A 21472-nucleotide genomic window follows, 5' to 3' on the forward strand; every position below is an offset into this window, starting at 1 on the left:
ATTATGATTTTAAATCATATATCTAAACGCCTACTAGATAAATTACAAATTCATCAGTAACAACCAAAAGATCATTAAAACCAATAAACTTTAATTTTTGAATTCGTCTGTCGTCATAATTGCTTTGATTTTTAGTCTTTGGAATCAATATATAAAGCATGATATGTTAGCTTTTGTAATCTTCTTTCTCATAGATTATATAGGCATACTTCCACCATTTTCGTTCCCACACCCTAACCTACCCCTATGATTGATCATAATCTTTTTCTATAAGTATCTGATATTCGAAATTCACCGAAATTCAATTGTAAATTTAATCTTTGTAACTAAAAACGAGAGAATCACAATAATTTCATCACATTCTTATGCGATTCGAATTATAACTTGAGCAAGTCTTATTTATCAAGTCAAGATATTGTAATATTGACCAAGTCATTTTAAAAAAAATAAGTAAACAAAATACTATGATATGTACTGTGTGGTTTTGACAAAATTGGGTACTTCTGACTTATATATATTTCAAGCCATGCAATGGATTTATCCAATATTTTTTTGTCGACACAATTAATAGCAAATTCATTGTACATTTTCTTTATTACTTAAATACCCCTTTCCCCATTGTAACAAAAATGACTTTTATAAAGTATATTGCAAAAATAATATATGTCCACCAGAGCGCCACGTTAGCATAACAAATTAACTACAAAATTGTCTTAAATTTATGGTAATATTCATGAATCATGACTTTGTTGTATAATTTAATTGATCGATATTAAAGTCATTTGAATAAGCTGATTAAAAATAGTCGATAAATATTAAGTGCTAAGAGCTGATTTATTCAAGGAGAAGATCAAACATATGAAGATGGAACTAAGATGGGAGTATTTTGAGAATCAACAAAAAAATATTATGAATAAAATAGTGATGAAACAATAAAATTTTTGGTCCCCAAATTATTGGTAAATTCTATTTTCGATCTTTGTAATGTATGATTCGATCTATTTAATCTTTTATTAATTAACATGTATGTTTTGGTCCCTTCATATAGAAAAAATATTAGATTTAGGTATTGATAGAACAGTATATGTTGCCGTCAAATACGAAGTAACAAACTAACCATACAAACTTAACATGACGCATGAGTAATTAAGTCGGTTAATAATTATGGTAAATTTATGAAGGGAAAATGCTCAAATATGTCATCGAACTTTGAAAAAAGACTCATTTATGTTATCCATAAAAAAATTAACCTATCTCATTTAAAAAAAAACTAATATATATCATTATTTGTTAACTGAAATTAATTCATCAAGTTGAGACAAAGTTTTTTTTGGGTGCCCTACGTACAAGTCCAAAGATGAAAGCTATTTGAAGGTATCCAAATGTCAAAGCAACAAAAGTCCTAGGATTTCAGGTTATCTATTAATTGTTGCTATGTTTTTTTTTTTTTGGTATTTAATATTTGATATTTATATTTATATAGGGGAAAGCATTCTCTAACAAAAAGAATTTCACACACACAATTCGATCCCAAGACAAAATTCTAACTAAAAATAAAGAAATCTTATCAATTTTATAATCACGGCAATTATTGATGCTGATTGTTACTCCCTCCGTCTCATATTAGTTAGTTATCTTAATAAAAATAGTTGTCTAATATTAGTTGTTCACCTTACTAAATCAAGAAAGCATTAGTTAAATTTTTTCTATATTACCCTTGCAATTAATTCTTTTTGAAAGTTTTTACTGTAAAATTTCTAAGAAATTTTTTAAGGGATGAATTAATAATATTATCTTTTTATTTATAATATCTTAATATACGTGTAGAAAGGAAAATGATCAATTAATATAAAACGGGGGAGTGCTATTTTTTTTTTGAAGATTCAAACAAATTAAAGCAATTTCCAAATGAGGTTCACTTAACTGAGACGCATATATATCAAAATTGTACGTTCATTCATGCAAGTCATGATGATGACCCCCCAACCCCACCCCATTGAAATCATATACTATATAATAATAACTTTAAGCCACTTTTTTTTTTTATTATCATAATACAAGATAAGATAAACCATAATTTACAAGGTTGGTTAACTATTTTTTTTCGTGTTTGGTAGATGATAAACTTCTGATTATAGATAAAAGAAATATTTTTAGCTTAGATATCATACGATCAAATTTAGTCAGACCGTTGAGAATGAGAATGATTTTTTTTGTGCTAGGGAGCACTTTAGTTTCCTTTAAACACTATAACATATTATATTAAAAATAATTTTTAGTGATATTTAATTAACGGTAATTTTTTTATAAATATTTTTAAAGACTATAACGATATTGAATCCAATGATAATTAACTAATGTCGATAAAAGTTTTAGCACTCTTTATTAATGTGTATATTAGTTATCGCTAAAAATTATTTTTATTATGATAACGTATCATGAATTAATTAGTCGGACCAGTGAATATGTTGATTCACATTTTAAAATTACAAAAATAGTGTTGCAAATGTCTAAATTAACATGGTGCCAAATTGGACTTTCAATTATTCATCTTCCACACGTTCAAATGTGGTCATTTTCCTCTTTTCACTACATTAGCCATTATCGGTATTATTTTTGGATAGAATTTTGAACTCTTTAATAAATCTGAAGTTACTTAAATTATACGATATTATTGAGTTGTTATATGTTAAAGAGATATATTCGTTCCGATATAGTTATCATTAATACATATATGAAACAAAATCAGTACTAGACGTGAGTGACATTTCGTGATTAAAGTCTTGATTAATATATGTTTTGTTAATTAAAAATTAAAATGTATTTAAAAAGTAGCCATTTGCCAAGTTGCATTTTATCTTTCTGTCCTTTTCATTTTCCTTTTTTTTTAAAAAAAAAAAAACTTTTTATTTTAAAATTGGAAGGACAAGTTCATTGTACTGCAAAAAATGCAAGCTGTTCTTTTCAGACTATGTAGAAAACTGAATAATAATAATAATAAAAAAAAAACATGCCACATTTCAATTTTTTTTATAAAATATTAAAAAAATGTAACACTTCATCATGAGTCAATCCACGTGGTAATTCCTTTTTAATGAGCTGTACTTCCAATTATTCTTGTTCATGTGCAATTTTTGCTAAAATAAAAATGAAGTTTTATGCCAAATTTTTGTTGAGAAAATAATAAATGCAAATTTTAACTTTTAAAGAATATTTACATTATAACTCACTTTGTCCCAAAATAAATGTCATTCTTCCTTTTTGAGAGATAGTTAAATTAATTTTTAAAGTTAAATTAAATCAATACAATAATAATAATATCATATTTAATATAATTTTTATCGGTGGAATCTGAGGAAGCATCCCTCTTTTAAGAGATAAAAACTTCGATTGATTAAAAAAAGAGTGTAATCAAGATAGAATGTAATGTAGGGTTGTTCAAAATCAAACCGAAATCAATAACTCAAACTGATTTTTTTTTATTGATTTATTGGTAATGAGTTATTGATTTAGTGGTTTCGGATACGATTTTAATTCTTTTATATTGGGTTTTCGGTTCTTAACGATTTGAATTTTTTTCTTAATGGGTTAATCAATAACTCGATAATAAATTACTAAATTATATGCATATCATTCCATATATAAAGTCAAGGCTTAGTTACATGTTTTTATTTCTGATTACTTCGAACTCTCGACTATTCTACAATATGTCTATATTTTTCATTAATTTTTTTGTGTGTGAATCTTTACAGAATTACAGTTAAGTTGATAATGATTAATGACTGATAACAGTATACTAACATATCTACCAATTGATAATTACTAAGTCAAATCGCTAAACTTTAAAATCAAATCGAATCAATCGCTACGCAATCCTAACTAAACAAAAAATAATGACAACAACAAGATGAAATCGACTCTTTTTTTTAGGAAAAATAGAAAATCAAACCTTTACAAATAAAATAAAAATTCAGATAATCAATCGATTGAGTTATTAAGATTTTTCGAACTATATAAAAAACAAAGACAGGTGGAACAAGTAGCCAGTAACAGGACGGTGTTTTGCTGGTTCGAGGTACTGAGTACGATCACAAGTGGCTTAGCTTCGAAGAATAACCGGAAATACCGGTTTTAGGGAATGATTCATTGAACTAACCAAATACATTTAATTTGTAAAAAAATCTTTATAAAAAATTATATTTATATATATATATACAATATACACATAACTTTTCAAAACCAAAAAAGAACCATTCTTTGTTTCTTCTCTCTCTAACCTCAAATCTCTCTCTCTCTCTATTTTTGCCCTACTTTGTTGGGGTTCTTGAAAAAAACTTGATTTTTGAGGGTTCTTGAAAAAAATTGGATTTTTCATCTGGAATGCAAATCTTGGTTAAAGACATAATCTGGGTTGTGTTTTTCTTGGTTCAAAATCTGATCTTTTTTGCTTCACAGTTTGGGATTTCTTCTGAAGAACAGCCATGCCTACTCTTGTTAATTACAGTGGTGAGTTTCAAAAACTTCATTTCTTGTTATTTTAAGTTATGGGGTTGTTCATATTTCAATGAATTTTGAAGTTTAGTTACAATTTTTTGATTTTTCATCATGAATTGCTGAGATGGAGATGGATTTGTTATGTTTAGATTCATATAAGTTGTTTATCATAAATAAAGTTTATAACTTTGTGTAGTTACATGATTGTTGAGATGAATATGAGCAATAATTTATTGAGATGAAGATGAATTTTTTTAAGGTTTAGATCCATGAATATAGTCTATAACTATGTATAGGTGCATGATTGTTGATAACTTGAGATAAATATGGTTTATTAATTTACTGAAATGAAGATGATCTTTTAGGTTTAGATCCAATCATGTTTTTTTTTTTTTACAAGGAAGTTGGTTATGAGATAATAGCTAAAAGTTGAGTGACTATCTAAGAAATTAACTCATATAACTTTGTATAGGTGCATGATTGTTGAGGTGAATATGAGCGTTAATTTACTGAAATGAATAAAAAGGGAAAAAAGTTATGAGATAAGACTAGATCCTTTGGCTTTGAAGATTAATTTCTGTGTTTGATAGATCTTTTTTTGTCTTATGTTCTGAATCTATATTAGAGATTGGTAATATATTGAAGAAACTGTGGATTACTCTTTTGGGTCCTGTATCTAGAATCGTGTATCTATCTGATCTGATCTGAAGATGTATGTACATAACAGGTAGATCTAAAGCTTCAATTCACATGTGATAGTTGTTTATCTGTTATACTTGAAGTTGAAGTGAAAATTCATAAGAAATGGGCATATGGATGAATACTTGTAAAAATTTTTCATTAGACAAAATTTAGTATGCTTGCTTGTTGATTTAAGGGAAAATATAGCTGACAATGTATTTGTTCCTTGGATTTCAGGTGATGATGAGTTCTATTCTGGCGGATCGTTTTGTTCTGCAGATTTGGGTCTCATGTTGTCGTTGGGTCATGCTGATGTTTACTGTCCTCCTAGGAAGAGGGCACGCATTAGTGGCCCGTTTGTTGTCAAAGACCGGTCAAAGGATCCATCTCTTGAAATTCTTCCTGATGAATGCCTATTTGAGATCCTCAGACGATTGCCCGGTGGCCGAGAAAGGGGTGCAGCAGCTTGTGTTTCTAAGCGCTGGCTTACAGTGTTGAGTAGCGTGAGGAACTCTGAAATCTGCAGGAGCAAGAGCTATAACAATCTAAATGACGCAATAATGATCTCTAAAGATGAAGATCTTGAAGTTGAATGTGATGGATACCTTACTAGGTGTGTGGAAGGGAAGAAAGCTACTGATGTTAGACTTGCTGCAATTGCAGTTGGGACGTCTACCCGTGGTGGACTAGGAAAGCTTTCTATCCGAGGGAGTAACTCAGTTCGTGGTATTACTAATGTTGGTCTATCTGCTATTGCACATGGGTGCCCTTCTCTTAGGGTCCTATCATTGTGGAATGTTCCTTCTATTGGGGATGAAGGTCTCTTGGAGGTTGCAAGGGAATGCCGTTCCTTAGAAAAGCTAGATCTGAGCCACTGTCGCTCAATCTCCAACAAGGGTCTTGTTGCAATAGCAGAGAATTGCCCGAGCTTGACTTCATTGACCATTGAATCCTGTCCAAAGATTGGAAACGAAGGCTTGCAAGCTATTGGAAGATGCTGCACCAAACTACAGTCCCTTACGATTAAGGACTGCCCACTTGTCGGAGATCAGGGAGTTGCTAGTCTTCTGTCATCAGGTGCTTCAATGTTATCGAAAGTGAAACTACATGGTCTAAACATCACAGATTTCTCGCTTGCTGTCATTGGTCACTATGGCAAGCTGATTACCAGTCTTAATCTTTGTTCACTTCGTAACGTGAGTCAGAAGGGGTTTTGGGTCATGGGTAATGCTCAAGGCCTCCAGTCTCTGGTTTCTTTGACAATCACCTTATGCCAGGGAGCCACAGATGTCGGTCTTGAAGCAGTGGGAAAGGGATGCCCAAATCTCAAACATATGTGCATTCGCAAGTGTTGCTTTGTTTCTGACGGTGGACTTGTTGCTTTCGCTAAAGAGGCTGGATCTCTCGAGAGTTTAATCTTGGAGGAGTGCAACAGAATTACCCAAGTAGGTATCCTTAATGCAGTTTCAAACTGCAGGAAGTTAAAGTCTCTTTCCCTAGTGAAGTGCATGGGAATCAAGGATCTAGCTCTACAAACTTCCATGCTGTCTCCATGTGAATCTCTTCGGTCCTTGTCTATCCGAAGCTGTCCAGGATTCGGGAGCACTAGCTTAGCTATGGTCGGTAAGCTCTGCCCCAAGCTGCATCAATTAGATCTCAGTGGGCTTTGTGGAATAACCGATGCTGGTCTTCTCCCACTCTTGGAGAACTGTGAAGGACTTGTTAAGGTGAATCTTAGCGACTGCCTGAACTTGACAGACCAAGTGGTGCTTTCATTGGCTACACGACATGGCGAGACCCTTGAATTGTTGAATCTCGATGGATGCAGGAAGGTTACCGACGCAAGTTTAGTGGCAATTGCAGATTATTGCCCATTACTTATTGATCTTGATGTTTCTAAGTGTGCAATAACTGATTCTGGTGTAGCTGCTTTATCCGGTGGAGTGCAAGTGAATTTGCAGGTCCTTTCTTTATCAGGTTGCTCCATGGTATCAAACAAGAGTGTCCCTTCTCTTAAAAAGTTGGGAGAGAATCTACTGGGCTTGAATCTCCAACATTGCTCCGTTAGTTGCAGCTCAGTCGAGCTTCTTGTGGAGGATTTGTGGAGGTGTGACATCCTCTCCTAAACCAAAAGGGCACAAGGAAATGCATCAAAATGGTCAAAAAGAATAAGCAGAAAGCTATAATGGTTCATTCAGCCTGGCAATTACAGAAGCAAACATGAGTGTTCTTTTTTTAGCCCGTATATTCGTGGCTATCTAATACTTCAGTGTCTCGGTTGTTTTCCAGGAGGCTATGGCATCACTTTTTTCCTCCATTTTTTGCAGGCTTCGTCAAATCGAAGCCTGTTTCATCCATTTTTGGAGACAACTCCATCATGCCATGGTTTCCTGAGAATACAGTCACCTAGTTCTGAGATTAAAATTTTCACTCATGTTGCTCCTCGAAAGAATCAGGCCGTTTGAATCATTCAGCTACAACATCGACAGACAATATCTATTGCGCATTTGCCTCCTTGGTGCTTAGCTACATTGCAGAAATCAGACAGTAGTTCTGTAGTTTTTCATGTTCAAGAGTCTTTAGTGTTTCATTGTAAGTATTCTATTGTGTCTTTTAGACTTTAGCTGCTTTGAGCAAATTTCTGTTGTTGTGGTGCCTGTTATTCCAGGGGCTTGGCCATTACAACCTTACCTAGGTTGTTTTTTTTAACCAGTCCCTTGTTTTTTGATAGGATTATCAATGTCCTATTTATTACCAGGTTCCACATATTCAGATTTGTACTCTTGCAACTATGTTTTATATATAATGATGATGAAGTACTAGTTTGTTTTGAATTGTGTTCATGTAATGTATGAGTTTCATATCTGAATTATTGACGGTCTTGAAAAAAGTTTCTTTTACTTGACTAATTAAATTTAGATGTACTCTTAGTGTGTCATATGACGTAGCGAGTGATTTTAAGTTCTTGTAGGAGTATGGATCTTGAGTATGGAGGTTTTTAATAAAAAATTGAGAGAAGTGTTGAAAAAATTTAAATTTGATGAGAGTCACTACTGTTGCAAGATTGAAGTTGTACTTGAGTTCAGTTTGTCAAATAAAGGAGTATTTTTGAGATAGTTAACAGTTTGAGAGTGAAATTAATAATTTATTCAAATTTAAAGATGTTTCAGGACTCTCTCTTATTGACTTTGAGTCCTTTCCTCTTAGATATCTCATGATTAAGTTTAGAACGATTAGGTTCTAGTATAAATTTTATTCCAAGTTTAATTCTGAATTTTTCACTTTATTTCATTAGATCTGAAAATATTTTATTCCACCTCCTAAATAGGATAAAATTATTCCAAAAGTTATAATTCAAATAATTTAATTCACATAATTTGACCACTAATCCGTGTATAATGCAGATTCAATGAATTGGAGTTAGATATGTTAAATGCAGATTCAATGGACTTAACATGTAGGTCCACTACTGACCAAATATTTTAGTGACATGTTTTTAAATTATATTTTTGGTGAATTTTGTCTCTTTCTTCACCTTTTTTTAAAGTAAAAAAGTATTACAGGGGTACTTTATTATATCAGTCTTTTTCTAATAATTTGCGGAAAGCTTTTCTGGCCTAATAAAAAAAGAAATAGTAACAATCATTTCTATAAAAGTATTTTATTTAATTATCATGTTTCTTGTGAAATTCATCTCTTATGTTATGTTATACTATGGACTGAATAGTCAACAGAAAATTTGAAACTTTTTCTGCGAGTTTCACGCATTAACTATCAATTTCCTTTTTAACACAAAATGTTCATCATCTATATACTAAAAAATAGGTTTAATTGAATAGATGATGATAGTTCGTGTATAAAAAGAAAATATTTGATAGATAGAGGTATAAAACTCATGACGAAAAAGTAAACTTCAAACAAACGACATTCGTCTTTCGAAAAATAATTAGTATCATTTAATAGGTCGATACTAATGGACCCATAGAATTTGAGCTCAAATAGAATCGTTCACATAGTTATGGATAAATTACACATGAAAAATTGGATAATCTTGAATTCCTATTTCATAACACACAAACTATTCAATTAACAGTCTCATCATTTTTAGAGTCCATTTTAGATATTTAGGGGCTAATTAACAGAAATTATTCAAATTTTTTCATTTTACGTGTGTGTTAGCCCATGAATATTTTGGTGATATGACTTCGAGATGATTTTTTTGGAAAATCTCTGTGGAACCCTCTGTAGTGAGTTGGAGGAACAGTACGTACATTCTTACCATTTTTAAAGTCCATTTTTCACATTTATAGGCAAATTTACTGAAATTGGGTGATTCTCTAAGTTTTTTGTGCGTGTTTTCACCTATGAATATTTTGGTGATATTATTTATAGATGATTTTTTTTATGAAACCATTACGAAACCCTCCATAGGGGAGTTGGGGGAGCAATATGTACAATCTTACCATTTTTAGAGTCCTTTTTCGACATTAAAGGGCCAATTTACAAGAATTAAACAATTTTCACATTTTTACCTGTGTGTTAGCCCATGATGACTTTCGAACTATTTTCTTGTGAAACCATTACATAAACCTTGTAGGAAGTGGGGGAGCAGTACGTACACTCTCATCATTTCTAGAGTCCATTTTGGACATTTAGGGACCAATTTACGGGATTAAATAATTTTCTCACTTTTTCATATGTGTTAGCCCATGAATATTTTGGTGATATTGCTTTTAGATAATTTTTTGCGAAACCATTATGGAACTCTCTATAGGGAGTAAAGGGAGCAGTACATACAATCTTATTATTTTTGGAGTCCATTTTAGATATTTATGGGCCAAGTTACAAGAATAAGACAATTTTCTTAATTTTTCATGTGTGTTAGCTCATAAATCTTTTGGTGATATAGCTTTCAGATAATTTCTTTGTGAAACCATTATGTAACCCTATGTAGGGACTTGGGAGAGCAGTACGTACAATCTCATTATTTTTAGAGTCCATTTTAGGTATTTAGGGGCCAATCTATAGAAATTATGCAATTTTCTCAATTTTTCGTGTGCGTTAGCCCATGAATATTTTGGTGATATGACTTCTAGATGATTTGTTTTGCAAAATCTTTACGGAACCTTCTGTAGTGAGTTGGGGGAGCAATACATACATTCTTACCATTTATAGAGTCTATTTTTTCACATTTAGAGGCAAATTTACCGAAATTAGGTGATTTTCTTTGTTTTGTGTGTGTGTGTTAGCCTATGTATATTTTGTGATATCGCTTCTTTATGATTTTTTTTAAAAAACATTACGGAACCCTCCATTGGGAGTTGGGGGAGAAGTACGTACATTCTCACCATTTATAGAGTCTATTTTTCACATTTAGAGGCAAATTTACTGGAATTAGGTGATTTTCTATATTTTGTGTGTGTGTTAGCCTATGTATATTTTCGTGATATCGCTTCTAGATGATTTTTAAAAAAAACATTACGGAACCCTCCATATGGAGTTGGGGGAGAAGTATGTACAGTCTTACCATTTTAGAGTCTTTTTTGGGCATTTAAGGGCCAATCTACAAGAATTAGACGATTTCCACATTTTTTTGTGTGTTATTCCATGAATATTTTGGTGATATGACTTTCAAATTATTTTCTTGCGAAACCATTACACAACACTTTGTTGGAAGTTGGGGAAGCAGTACGTACAATTTCACCATTTCTAGAGTCCATTTTGGACATTTAGGGGCCAATTTATGAGAATTAGGCAATTTTCTCACTTTTTCGTATGTGTTAGCCATGAATATTTTTGTGATATTGCTTCTAGATGATTTTTTTGTGAAACCATTATGGAACCCTCAATAGGGAGTTGGGGGAACAGTACGAACAATCTTATTATTTTTGGAGTCCATTTTGGACATTTATGGACCATTTTATCATAATAAGACAATTTTCTAATTTTTCATGTGTGTTAGCCCTTAAATTTTTTGGTGATATGACTTTCAGATAATTTCTTTGTGAAACCATTGCGTAACCCTATGTAGGGACTTTGGGGAGCGGTATGTACAATCTCATCATTTTTAGAGTCCATTTTAGGTATTTAGGGGCAAATTTATAGAAATTATGCAATTCTCTTAGTTTTTTTGTGTGTTAGCCTATGAATATTTTGGTGATATGACTTCCACATGATTTATTTTGCAAAACCATTACGGAACCCTCCGTAGGAAGTTGGGGGAGCAATACGTATTGTCTCACCATTTTAAAAATTCATCTTGGATATTTAGGGGTCAATTTACAAGAATATGCGATTTTCTTAGTTTTTTTTGTGTGTGTGTATTAGCCTATGAATATTTTGGTGATATTGCTTCTAGATGAGTTTTTTGTGAAACCATTATGGAACCCTCCATAGGGAGTTGGGGGAGCAATATGTACAGTTTTACCATTTTTAGAGTCCTTTTTGGGCATTCAAGGGCCAATTTACAAGAATTAGACAACTTTCACATTTTTTCATGTGTGTTAGCCCATGAATATTTTGATGATATGGCTTTTGAACTTTTTCTTGAAAAACCATTACACAACACTTTGTAGGAAGTTGGGGGAACAATACGTACAATCTCACCATTTTTAGAGTCCAAATTGGGTATTTAGGGGCCAATTTACGAAAATTAGGTGATTTTCTTCCTTTTCATGTGTGTTAGCCTATGAATATTTTGGTGTTATGACTTTTAAACTATTTTCTTGCGAAACCATTACACAACACTTTGTATAAAAGTTGGGGGAGCAGTATGTACAATCTCATAATTTTTAGAGTCCAAATTAGACATTTAGGAGCTAATTTACGGGAATTAGGCGATTTTCTCACTTTTTCGTATGTGTTAGCCCATTAATTCTTTGGTGATATGACTTCCAGTTAATTTCTTTGTGAAACCATTATGTAACCCTATGTAGTATGTAGGGACTTGGGGAGCAGTACGTACATTCTCATCATTTTTAGAGTCTATTTTAGATATTTAGGGGCCAATTTACATAAATTATGCAATTCTCTCAGTTTTTCGTATGTGTTGGCCCATGAATATTTTGGTTATATGACTTCTAGATGATTTGTTTTGCAAAATCTTTACGGAACCCTCTGTAGTGAGTTGGGGGAGCGGTACGTACATTCTCACCATTTTTAGAGTCTATTTTTCACATTTAGAAGCCAATTTATCGGAATTAGGTGATTTTCCAAGTTTTTTTGTGTGTGTTAGCCTATAAATATTTTGGTGATATTGCTTCTAGGTGATTTTTTTTGTGAAATCATTATGGAACCCTTCGTAGAGAGTTGAAGGAGTAGTACGTAAAGCCTCACCATTTTTAGAATTTATTTTGGGAATTTAGAGGCGAATTTATAGGAACTAAGCGATTTTTTCAGTTTTTTCATATGCGTTAGCCCATGAATATATTTGTGATATAGCTTCCAAACGAATTTATTGCGAAACCATTATGGAACCCTCCGTAGGGAGTTGGGGAAGCAGTACATATAGTCTCATTATTTTTAGTCTATCTTTGGCATTTAGGGGCTAATTTACAAAAAATAGGTAATTTTCACTGTGTATGTTAGCCCATTAATATGAGGGCTACTCAGTAGACAACCTACCTCATTCTCCCCGACTGGAAGGTAGATAGTTCGAATCTCATGAAGTAAAAGGGAACTATATATTGGTACAATGGAGATAAAATAACACTCAATTCCATTGCTTTTGAGCCCATGATTTACAGATAACATATAAGATATGCAGTTACCACTTATTTTTTTCTATACAATAAGACGAAGATTAACAGTAAACATACAATTACACACACTGTACCTAACACAACGATGATGTAGCGTGCAAAACAGGGCGGGGATAGCAAAATGTGAATGTCTTCTGAGCACATCAAACTGCTTAGTGATTCACCTCATTCCCAGAAATCTGGTTCAGCGAGTCATTGTCCTAAGCAGAACAGCATTTGACATGCCCTCCTTTGGTTTCCAAATGACGTCATCAATCTTCGTGCAGAAGGTTTTGTAGAACTGCAAATGCACATAACAAGGGCCTGTTAAGTAGTTCCAAGTTTCATGTAATTCCTTAAAGAACCTAAATATAAGTATTGTAATGCAAACTATAGTGAAAAAACTCGGTAAAAGTTGAGTGTAGAAGCAACCTTGTGATATTCAAGAGTGTCCCCAGCAGCCTTTCTAACATCAACCATAAAAAGGGAGGGGGCTACTTGGAAAACCTTCACAAATTATAGAAAGAGTGGTCAAATGAAAATATGAAACACCGATCTTATAATGAATCGGTTTATTAAGTTTGAAGTTACCTCCAGCACAACAGCAAATTGACCAGCCCTATTTGCCGTTACCCCCTCAATTCTTGTCTGCAATGAGAATAGTGGTTGAACAAATCAATGCCCGCTCAATAAAGAGAAACTTACCCAGGGTATTGTGGTTTAACAACATGATCTTAGAACCACAAAAGCCTACAAAAAATTACCAAAGTTCGTAACAAAAAGTAGGAGTGTTACGATTTTGCTCCTGATAAGAAAATCAGCCCCTAGTTCCAAGCTGTTTGCATCTTAAGCAACAGTGACCATTAAGGCAGATAATTTTTTAACCATCGTTCATTCAAGTTAAGCAAAATGCGACTAAATCTTATGTGGCACAGTTACGATTTTGCTCCTGATAAAGAGCAGGAAAAAATGAAAGGGTGAATTCCTCCTGTATATTCCATGTTCTTTGATGTTGAAAGGGAACTACTGTTTGATAGATAGTGGGAAAAGGGTGAAAGAATGCTGACAATTACAGTTGATCCGATGGGAAACTGATTATTCAATTACAACAATGCTTCATACTGATTCAATTGTTATTTGAATTAAAGAGAATCATTTGTCCCTGAATTATATGGAGAATTAGAAATATACCTTGTAATCACGTGTGTGGACCTTAAGACCCAACGACTCTGCGGCTGCTTCAATAGTTTCAATGATGACTTTAGCAGGTTGGCGGGAAACAAATCGAGTTTGACGCTTGACATAATCCTGCAAGAATGAGAGAGGAAATTACTCTTTGTTATAATAAGGAAGTTGTGAAAACTTTTATAGCAAAGAGACGACGTACTAGACATGTCAGCATTATTAAGTTTGTAGAAACATAAATAACTCGATCATTAAAAATATAAGCTATTCAGATCAGATCTGACACATTTTTCCAAACCAAAAAAATGGGGACATATTTGATCTAAAATTGGATTAAGAAAAGTTGGTATTATGTAACATTGGCTCTGAGCATCTTAACTACAAGGAAAAGGAGAAAAAAAGATACCAAAAATAGTGGGAGAGAAACTAACTTGCTTCTATTAAAGAGCATGCTAACTAAAAAATTCAAGGAAGAATCAATTTACATATCCCATCAGATTCCCTTCCTTATCCAAGAAACGAAAAGCTTACAGGAAGAATCGGGAGAAAGAGATAAAACAGATGAAGTTGATATGAATTAAAATCTGGAAACTTCGGTATGGTTTATTTTTTGGTCCATGAACTAAATTAATCATTGTACCTGACGTCTGTCAAACAAAGCGGATAGATTCAACCCCTGAGATAGTGTTATCATCTCAAATGCATTCATTACCAAAGGGCCACTCTCACTATCTTCAGATTTTTCACTGACAAATGCATCCTGCACATGAAAATAGAACATATAAAACCTATAATGGGTGAGAACATTGAAGTATCAGGCCAATCACTTTAGTTAATCTAAATCCAGAGTACAATTTATCTTAAATTTGATCATTTCCTCACGCAGATATACTAGTTAGAATACTAGAAGACGAATGTGAAAGGATTCAACCTCAATGTCGTCGAACACAGCACGGACATCATCAAGATTCACTACTTCATCTGCTTTAGCTCTAACAGCTCTGTAGTTTTTCCGGAACCAAGGGTCTCGTTTTATCCCATCAATCTTGATCCTCTGCATGTACATGGTTCTGAGTAAATCACTATGAAAACACTAAAAGGACTTCTGTACAAGTTATGCTGAAGTTTCACAAATTAACCAAGAAAAAGGACATGAGAAAAGGAACATTTGTACTGAACAAAATCAAGGAACGAGCAGAAGACATGCTTAAGGCATTTCTCATAAAAAGGATCTCCATAACCAATCCGGGAAATTTGGAAGGATTTTAATCCATGTTCAGCAATCAAACTCAAAAAATCCATGTTTTCAGTTCAATGAAACAGAGCTTCTCATATTCCCTCATGAAGGATTTTTTTTCTAGTGCAACTTTAATGTCATAAGCTAATAGTAGATTGAATAATTATGTGACAAATAGGCAATGGGACACCATAGTTTTCAGAGTTAAACATATAGTGCACTTACAGTTTGGGGATTTGGATCAATGATTTTTTGAATCAATGATGTTGCACCAGGAGAAAACCAAAATGGACAGGAAAATTCAGCAGCCTTGATCTGTGTCATTATTAAAAGCAATAAGAAATTTGTGGAGAACAAACCATAACATTTTAACATATAGTAAGCCGCACATAGAACAAACAATAACTTTAACGTATAGCAAGCCGTGTACAAGTAATGTCAAGTTACTTTTAAAGCCCCAATTAATCTAATAAAAACACACAAAAAAACAAATAATGGTAATAATAAAAAACACGAGGAAACTCATGCATGAAGATGAAATTAGAAATACGGAATTGTCCATCATATGACCCATGATCCTTAGCATTTGTCACTATATAAGAAGAAAAAGAGAATCATTTGACAGAATTATCTATGCTTCCAGTTAACACATTACAAATGCATGATTACTGCATCTAACCTTCGTATACAAGGTAGGAAGGTCTGTCTCCTCAAATGGAAGATATCCTGCCATCAGAACATAAAGGATGATACCACATGACCACACATCCGCAGCAGCACCATCATAACCTCGGTTACTTAACACCTGAAGAAGTAACTAAGAGTAATAAGCCAGCTACCACAGAAAGAGTCCAAACACATTCTAAATTTTTATTTATTTTTTATATTAGAATGTGTTTAATGATTTGAAGGTATATTACTACAGAGCTCATGGAAGGGAAATAAATTCTGATTCTCTCTCATTTGATGACTAATCAAAAGCCAATTGATCATGCTAGGTAAAAGGGATAGCAATGAATTAAAATGAAAGACAACCACCCCTCTGCTTAGCTTCTTTCTGATTCAAGCTCCTTGCAGATAAAACAAATACAAATGATGCTTATTAATGTGGACATCATTGAGGATGTATGAGGAATGGGAAAATAGATAAGGGGGCCTAAGTTTCTAATCAATCAACCTGAAAGTCAGAGATAGCACCTTTAGGAAGTTCATTTTCGTAAAAGAAGTTGGGAAATCATATAAACAGTTCAACAAGGCAAAACTGGTTCCAGAGCTGAGTTGTAGCATGGCATTGGTTTTGGAATTTCTCACATTGCAAAGAACCAAGTCTTGCTAAGTCCAGAAATTTCTCAGAGACGATTCTCATATAAACCTTCTTTTTTTATTCCTTAAATATCTCACTACTGTAGCATTTAGGAGGAATAAAGTGTGAAAAGGATTGCAGGGAAGCACTAATGTCATGGAGGAGTTGTAACTGTTATGTGGTAACAGACTCACAACCCTTCAGCAAAAGACCAAAGAGAATGTTGAACATACAAGTACTAAAACTAACAAACTACTCAAATTTTTTTCACACTAGAGAAGTCACTACTAGTAAACTTTAGCATAGTGTTGTCAAAGCCTCGCTTTGGCAGCTAAAATCTGGAAATCTGGAGCTAGGTGCAATACCACTCTCATCGCCCATATAACTTAATCTAGGCAGAACCAAACAATAAGTATAGCTGGTACAAGTGATATATTAATGATAAGAAACTGTCATGAATGAATTCAAGCCAAGCATGTGGAAATTCTTTTTAATTTTGGGCGGCGGTGAGATTCGATCTCTGTCTGGCTCTGATACCATGTTGAAGTGTGTGACCATCTCATATAAAAGCTTAAGCTGTTAGAAAGAGTACACTTTTTATTATTTAATTATATTCTCAACAAAGGGTTTTGGGGATAGCAGGCAGTCAAATGGAGAATGACGGGTGGCATGTACAAAACAAGAAGAACATTCAAACTATATATGCATCATACCTCAGGTGCAACATAATTTGGAGTCCCACAAGTGGTATAGAGGAGCTCGACTCCCTGTTAGAGATTTGAGTAAATGCCCATTTAGAAGCTCTAATTAACAAGGAAAGAAACAAAAATAGATATACCATCTAATGCAACTAACATCAGATGCTGCTTACTTGTTGAGGCAATGCACTAAGCCCAAAGTCAGAAATTTTTAAGTTCCCTTGGAAATCAAGAAGCAAATTTTCAGGCTGGGGAACAAGGAACAATAGTTAAAATATTAAGATATATAATTTTCACAACAGATCTCCCAATCAGCAATTGCGAACCTTCAGATCTCTGTGGTAAACACCCTTGCTGTGACAGTGAGCAATTGCATCTATGAGTTGTTGGAAGTATCTCCTTGCTTCATCCTCAGAAAGCCTACCTAGATGAACCTATAAATTGAACGAATATATAATTGAAGAGACATATGCATTACTAAATCTTGAAAATCACATAATTCATAGGGAGAAGGACAAAGTAAACCATTAAGGGTCAAAGCTCCATGAGCTAAAGTAAATTAGTAAAGATGCAAGTGCCTAATTGGAAACTGGACTACTATCAATGAACCAGTTTATACCTAAGTAACCCAACAATTTATATATTTGATGAAGATGAGATTTAGTTGGTCGGTCGGTCTCCTGTCTATCATTGTGGACTAAAGATCAGAACCAGGCTGGATCGTGCATTTCATACCAACTATTCAGGAATACTGAAAAAAATGTACAAAGTTCCATAAGTGAAAATAATCCTACTCGATAGAGTCCATCCCTGACAGAGAAAAACTGATTTAAAGCTAAATTGTCACTGCCAAATTAAGTATTTCTGATCACTATCTCGTGCTTAAGTAAGACTGGTAACACCTACCTAGAGGAACCTCTTGATCAGATGAAATTTTCGACTTACTAGAAGGCAATTCAACACACTCTTAAACTACTTTCAGAGTAAAGAAGTGGATTTCCAAGCTCTCCACATAAAAAGCGTGGACTGGAACTACTTCATCCAAATACAGAAGTTCTTTTTCTTCTGATATCTCAGCATGCCTCTATTTTTCAGATATAAAAAAGAGATATCTCAGTCATGCCTCTATTTCTCATTATACAGATTACTCCATCGGACTATTGCTTTGTGAATATTGTATAGGATACACCAAAGATATCAGCTGATCACTCCATTATCTTCTTCCCCATTCTCCATAAGTATCTTGACCCAAACTACAACTTATCCTAATTAATGAAGATTATCACTTCACAGAAACTCGTCATAGGCACACATCTTAGTTGCAATAATGTCTCAATCATACCTCTATTTTCATTTACAGATTACCTTTCTAGTCATTATCAGATAGAGAGCTATCTATCATCACATACAAGGATCAAAAAGTTTGCAAGAGTTATTGATATAAAGAAGGAAAAATCTTATTGAAAATTCTAAAGGAATCTTACAATTTTATCAAAAAGCTCTCCTCCAGTGACAAACTCCTGAATGATATATATTTTTGTCTGGCTAGCTAAAACCTACAAGGAAATACACAAAATCAATAAACATCAGCAACAGCAAGGAGCAAAGATAATAGAACAACCAAACTCACAGTAGTATTTGTAATATGCATACTTTTATTCTTTTTTTCTTTTTACCTCGTGAAGCTGAACTATGCAAGGATGTCTGACAATCTTCATTATAGATATTTCTCTTTTGATCTGGAAACCATCTCAAAGAACAGCACATTGATCAGCCAAAAATGCCAGAGATGGTAAGAACAAGGACAGTAGAATTATCACACACAGACCCCAGAATGTGCTCTCTTATCACAGAAATCTATTTCAAGTGCAAATAGATAATAAAAATTCAATATGAATAAAGCTTAATTCTTTTACACAGCTAAACTGTTGCCAGCCATCAGTTAAAAGGCTTAAAAACCCATCAACCTACTGAATTTGGCTATAGTTACACAGTAATGGATGAACATGCTGATGTTCACTAATGGAATTCAGCTCAGAAACCAAGCACATTCACATAGTTCAATTTTGATAACAGATGTCATTGCTATGGCTACAATGTTCAATGTGAGCTTAATAGTCCACCATGGAAACTGTCATGGTTACTCTTGATTCACATCAGATCAGAAAAGCCTACTGAAGTTTGACAGAAGAGATTTCTGACCTAATTTCAATAATAATCACTTCACAGATTGGAATAACTTTTCTAATTATCAACTCCAACCTTTAAATATGGGATATGTGCACACCACTGTTATCAAAACAAAATAACAAAAATGCAGGACACGTAAAGCATATACTCGAGAGCTTGAAGGGAAGTATATCTTAATACCTGTTCAACCATTCTATGTTTAAGAATGGTACTTTTGGCCAAGACTTTAATGGCAACATTCTCTCCAGTCTCGGTGTTTCGTGCAAACTTAACTTTGGCAAATGTCCCTTCACCAATAGTTCTGCCAACTTCATACTTCCCAAGCTTTCTCTTCACTTTCTTCATCACTGAACACTCATTTCCCACAGATTACCAAAAGTGAAGCAACCTTCAACTATAACTCATCAAAAACCTGTCAATTGAATCACAATAAAACTAATCAGTAATCTAGATCAACTCAAGCTGATCATGTATTACAGATAAAAATGCACACATATAATAAATACTTCCTCCATTTCAATTTGCTTGTCTTACCTTCCTTTTAAATCCATTTCGAAAAGAATGCCTCTTTCCTTTTTTTCTTTGTTTTTTTTAAATTTATTTGTGTTAAGTTAAAATCAGACAAATAAATTGAATATGCAATTTTCACAGGTTAAAAAACTTATCGCCCATACATACTCATATGATTGAAGAAACTAAATACATAGACCTAGAACAGAAAATATCTGCCATTACAACTTGAAAAAAATAAAATTAGAACTGATCACAAGCTTGGAAATTTACTACTGACATCATAAACAAACTTGCAAATTTGAATTGTGTATATATCCAAATTCAGAAATTAAAAGGGAAAATTACATGAACTAGAAAAAGCATAAAAGCTGATTTCCGCAAAAGTTTCCATCTTCAACTTAAATTTAACGCGATTGACGAGAGAAAAACAAAATTATGAAATTGAATTCGAATAAATACTTAGTAAATTTCTGTATAAGAAAGAAAAAATGGCGAGTTGCCGGCGGAATCATTACCGGAAATGGAGAAATTCCGGTGGAGAAGTCGCCGGAAAATTGAGCAACGGAGGAATCTGATCGATTTGGAGCTGAGACTTATTGAACTGTGGAGAATAAAGAAGCATTGACTAATTTTAACTGCTCAAATCAATTTATCAGATTCTTTTTTAATATATTTTTATTCGGAGTTGGCATCCATATTAGATTACGATTAAATTTGAATTCATGCATTACAATTTACACGCCCCTTCGTGAAAAAACCTCCTATTAGAATATCTTTTTCATTCTTGGAAGCTTGAATTAGACCTATGATCAAGAGATAAGAGATTATGAGTCAATGTCGTGCATCGATCTGTTCAGTTTTGAAATTTATCGGGTCGGCTTATTAGTTATCGATTTGTAGACGAGCTAAAGTGTTACATAACCATTAAGATATTGGTTTATTGATTGTTGATCGTTATCGGTTAAGTTATTGGTTTAACAGTTAAAATTTGACACCGAAAAAATTATTTAATATCACTTACAGACAAGGTGACAAACCAAATGAACCATGCACATAAGTTGATAGATTGTATCTTTCTCAAAAGCAAACACTATCACATCGTAGAATAACTGAGAGTTTGAGATAGCCAGAAATAAACGAAACTAAACTCTAACTTAAGGACTTTATATATCAAAATGGTATAAATATAATTATTTAACTTATTATCGAGTTATTAGTTAACTCGTTAAGAAAAAACCTCAAACAGTTAAAAATTGATGACCCGATAAAAAATCATTACCGAATCCGCTAAATCAATAACCTATTATCGATAAACCAATAATATTTTTTCGGTTCGAATTTATTGGTTTCGATTCGATTTTGAACAACCCTAATCAACATCCCACCACAACCGACAATCAAAATAATTTTAGAGATTTCTCAATAAAACTTT

General features: G+C 33.2%; 2 protein-coding genes across 2 annotated transcripts; one reads left to right on the forward strand and one right to left on the reverse strand.

Moving 5' to 3' along the window:
- Positions 1 to 4346: 4346 nt before the first annotated feature.
- On the forward strand, positions 4347 to 7980 carry LOC125811414 (EIN3-binding F-box protein 1-like). The gene is made up of 2 exons (XM_049490891.1): positions 4347 to 4506; positions 5413 to 7980. The coding sequence occupies exons 1-2, from the start codon at positions 4482 to 4484 to the stop codon at positions 7299 to 7301; spliced, it is 1914 nt and encodes a 637-aa protein (XP_049346848.1). The 5' UTR covers positions 4347 to 4481; the 3' UTR covers positions 7302 to 7980.
- A 4895-nt stretch (positions 7981 to 12875) lies between these two features.
- LOC125811638 (CBL-interacting serine/threonine-protein kinase 24) lies at positions 12876 to 20655 on the reverse strand. Its single transcript, XM_049491162.1, has 15 exons — positions 20556 to 20655; positions 19708 to 19939; positions 19014 to 19076; positions 18822 to 18893; positions 17664 to 17771; positions 17511 to 17585; positions 17353 to 17406; positions 16016 to 16141; positions 15562 to 15651; positions 15031 to 15153; positions 14740 to 14859; positions 14106 to 14222; positions 13506 to 13562; positions 13347 to 13421; positions 12876 to 13215 (listed from the first exon to the last, which is right to left on the reverse strand). Exons 2-15 carry the CDS (start codon positions 19870 to 19872, stop codon positions 13120 to 13122), a joined length of 1341 nt encoding a protein of 446 aa, XP_049347119.1. The 5' UTR covers positions 19873 to 19939; positions 20556 to 20655; the 3' UTR covers positions 12876 to 13119.
- Positions 20656 to 21472: the final 817 nt, after the last annotated feature.

Source organism: Solanum verrucosum, unplaced genomic scaffold (assembly GCF_900185275.1).
Source record: "Solanum verrucosum unplaced genomic scaffold, falcon-dt-bn FXZP01000238.1, whole genome shotgun sequence".
NCBI lineage: Eukaryota > Viridiplantae > Streptophyta > Magnoliopsida > Solanales > Solanaceae > Solanum > Solanum verrucosum.

Bases quoted from the DNA above. Each gene is read 5' to 3' on its own strand.
- LOC125811638 (XM_049491162.1), bottom strand. From the start codon at position 19,872: ATGAAGAAAGTGAAGAGAAAGCTTGGGAAGTATGAAGTTGGCAGAACT. The intron at 19,077-19,707 runs GTATTAAGATAT...GATGGTTTCCAG, and splicing joins AACATAGAATGGTTGAACAG to ATCAAAAGAGAAATATCTAT. The intron at 17,407-17,510 runs GTAAGCAGCATC...AATCTCTAACAG, and splicing joins TTAGTGCATTGCCTCAACAA to GGAGTCGAGCTCCTCTATAC.
- LOC125811414 (XM_049490891.1), top strand. From the start codon at position 4,482: ATGCCTACTCTTGTTAATTACAGTG. The intron at 4,507-5,412 runs GTGAGTTTCAAA...CTTGGATTTCAG, and splicing joins TACTCTTGTTAATTACAGTG to GTGATGATGAGTTCTATTCT.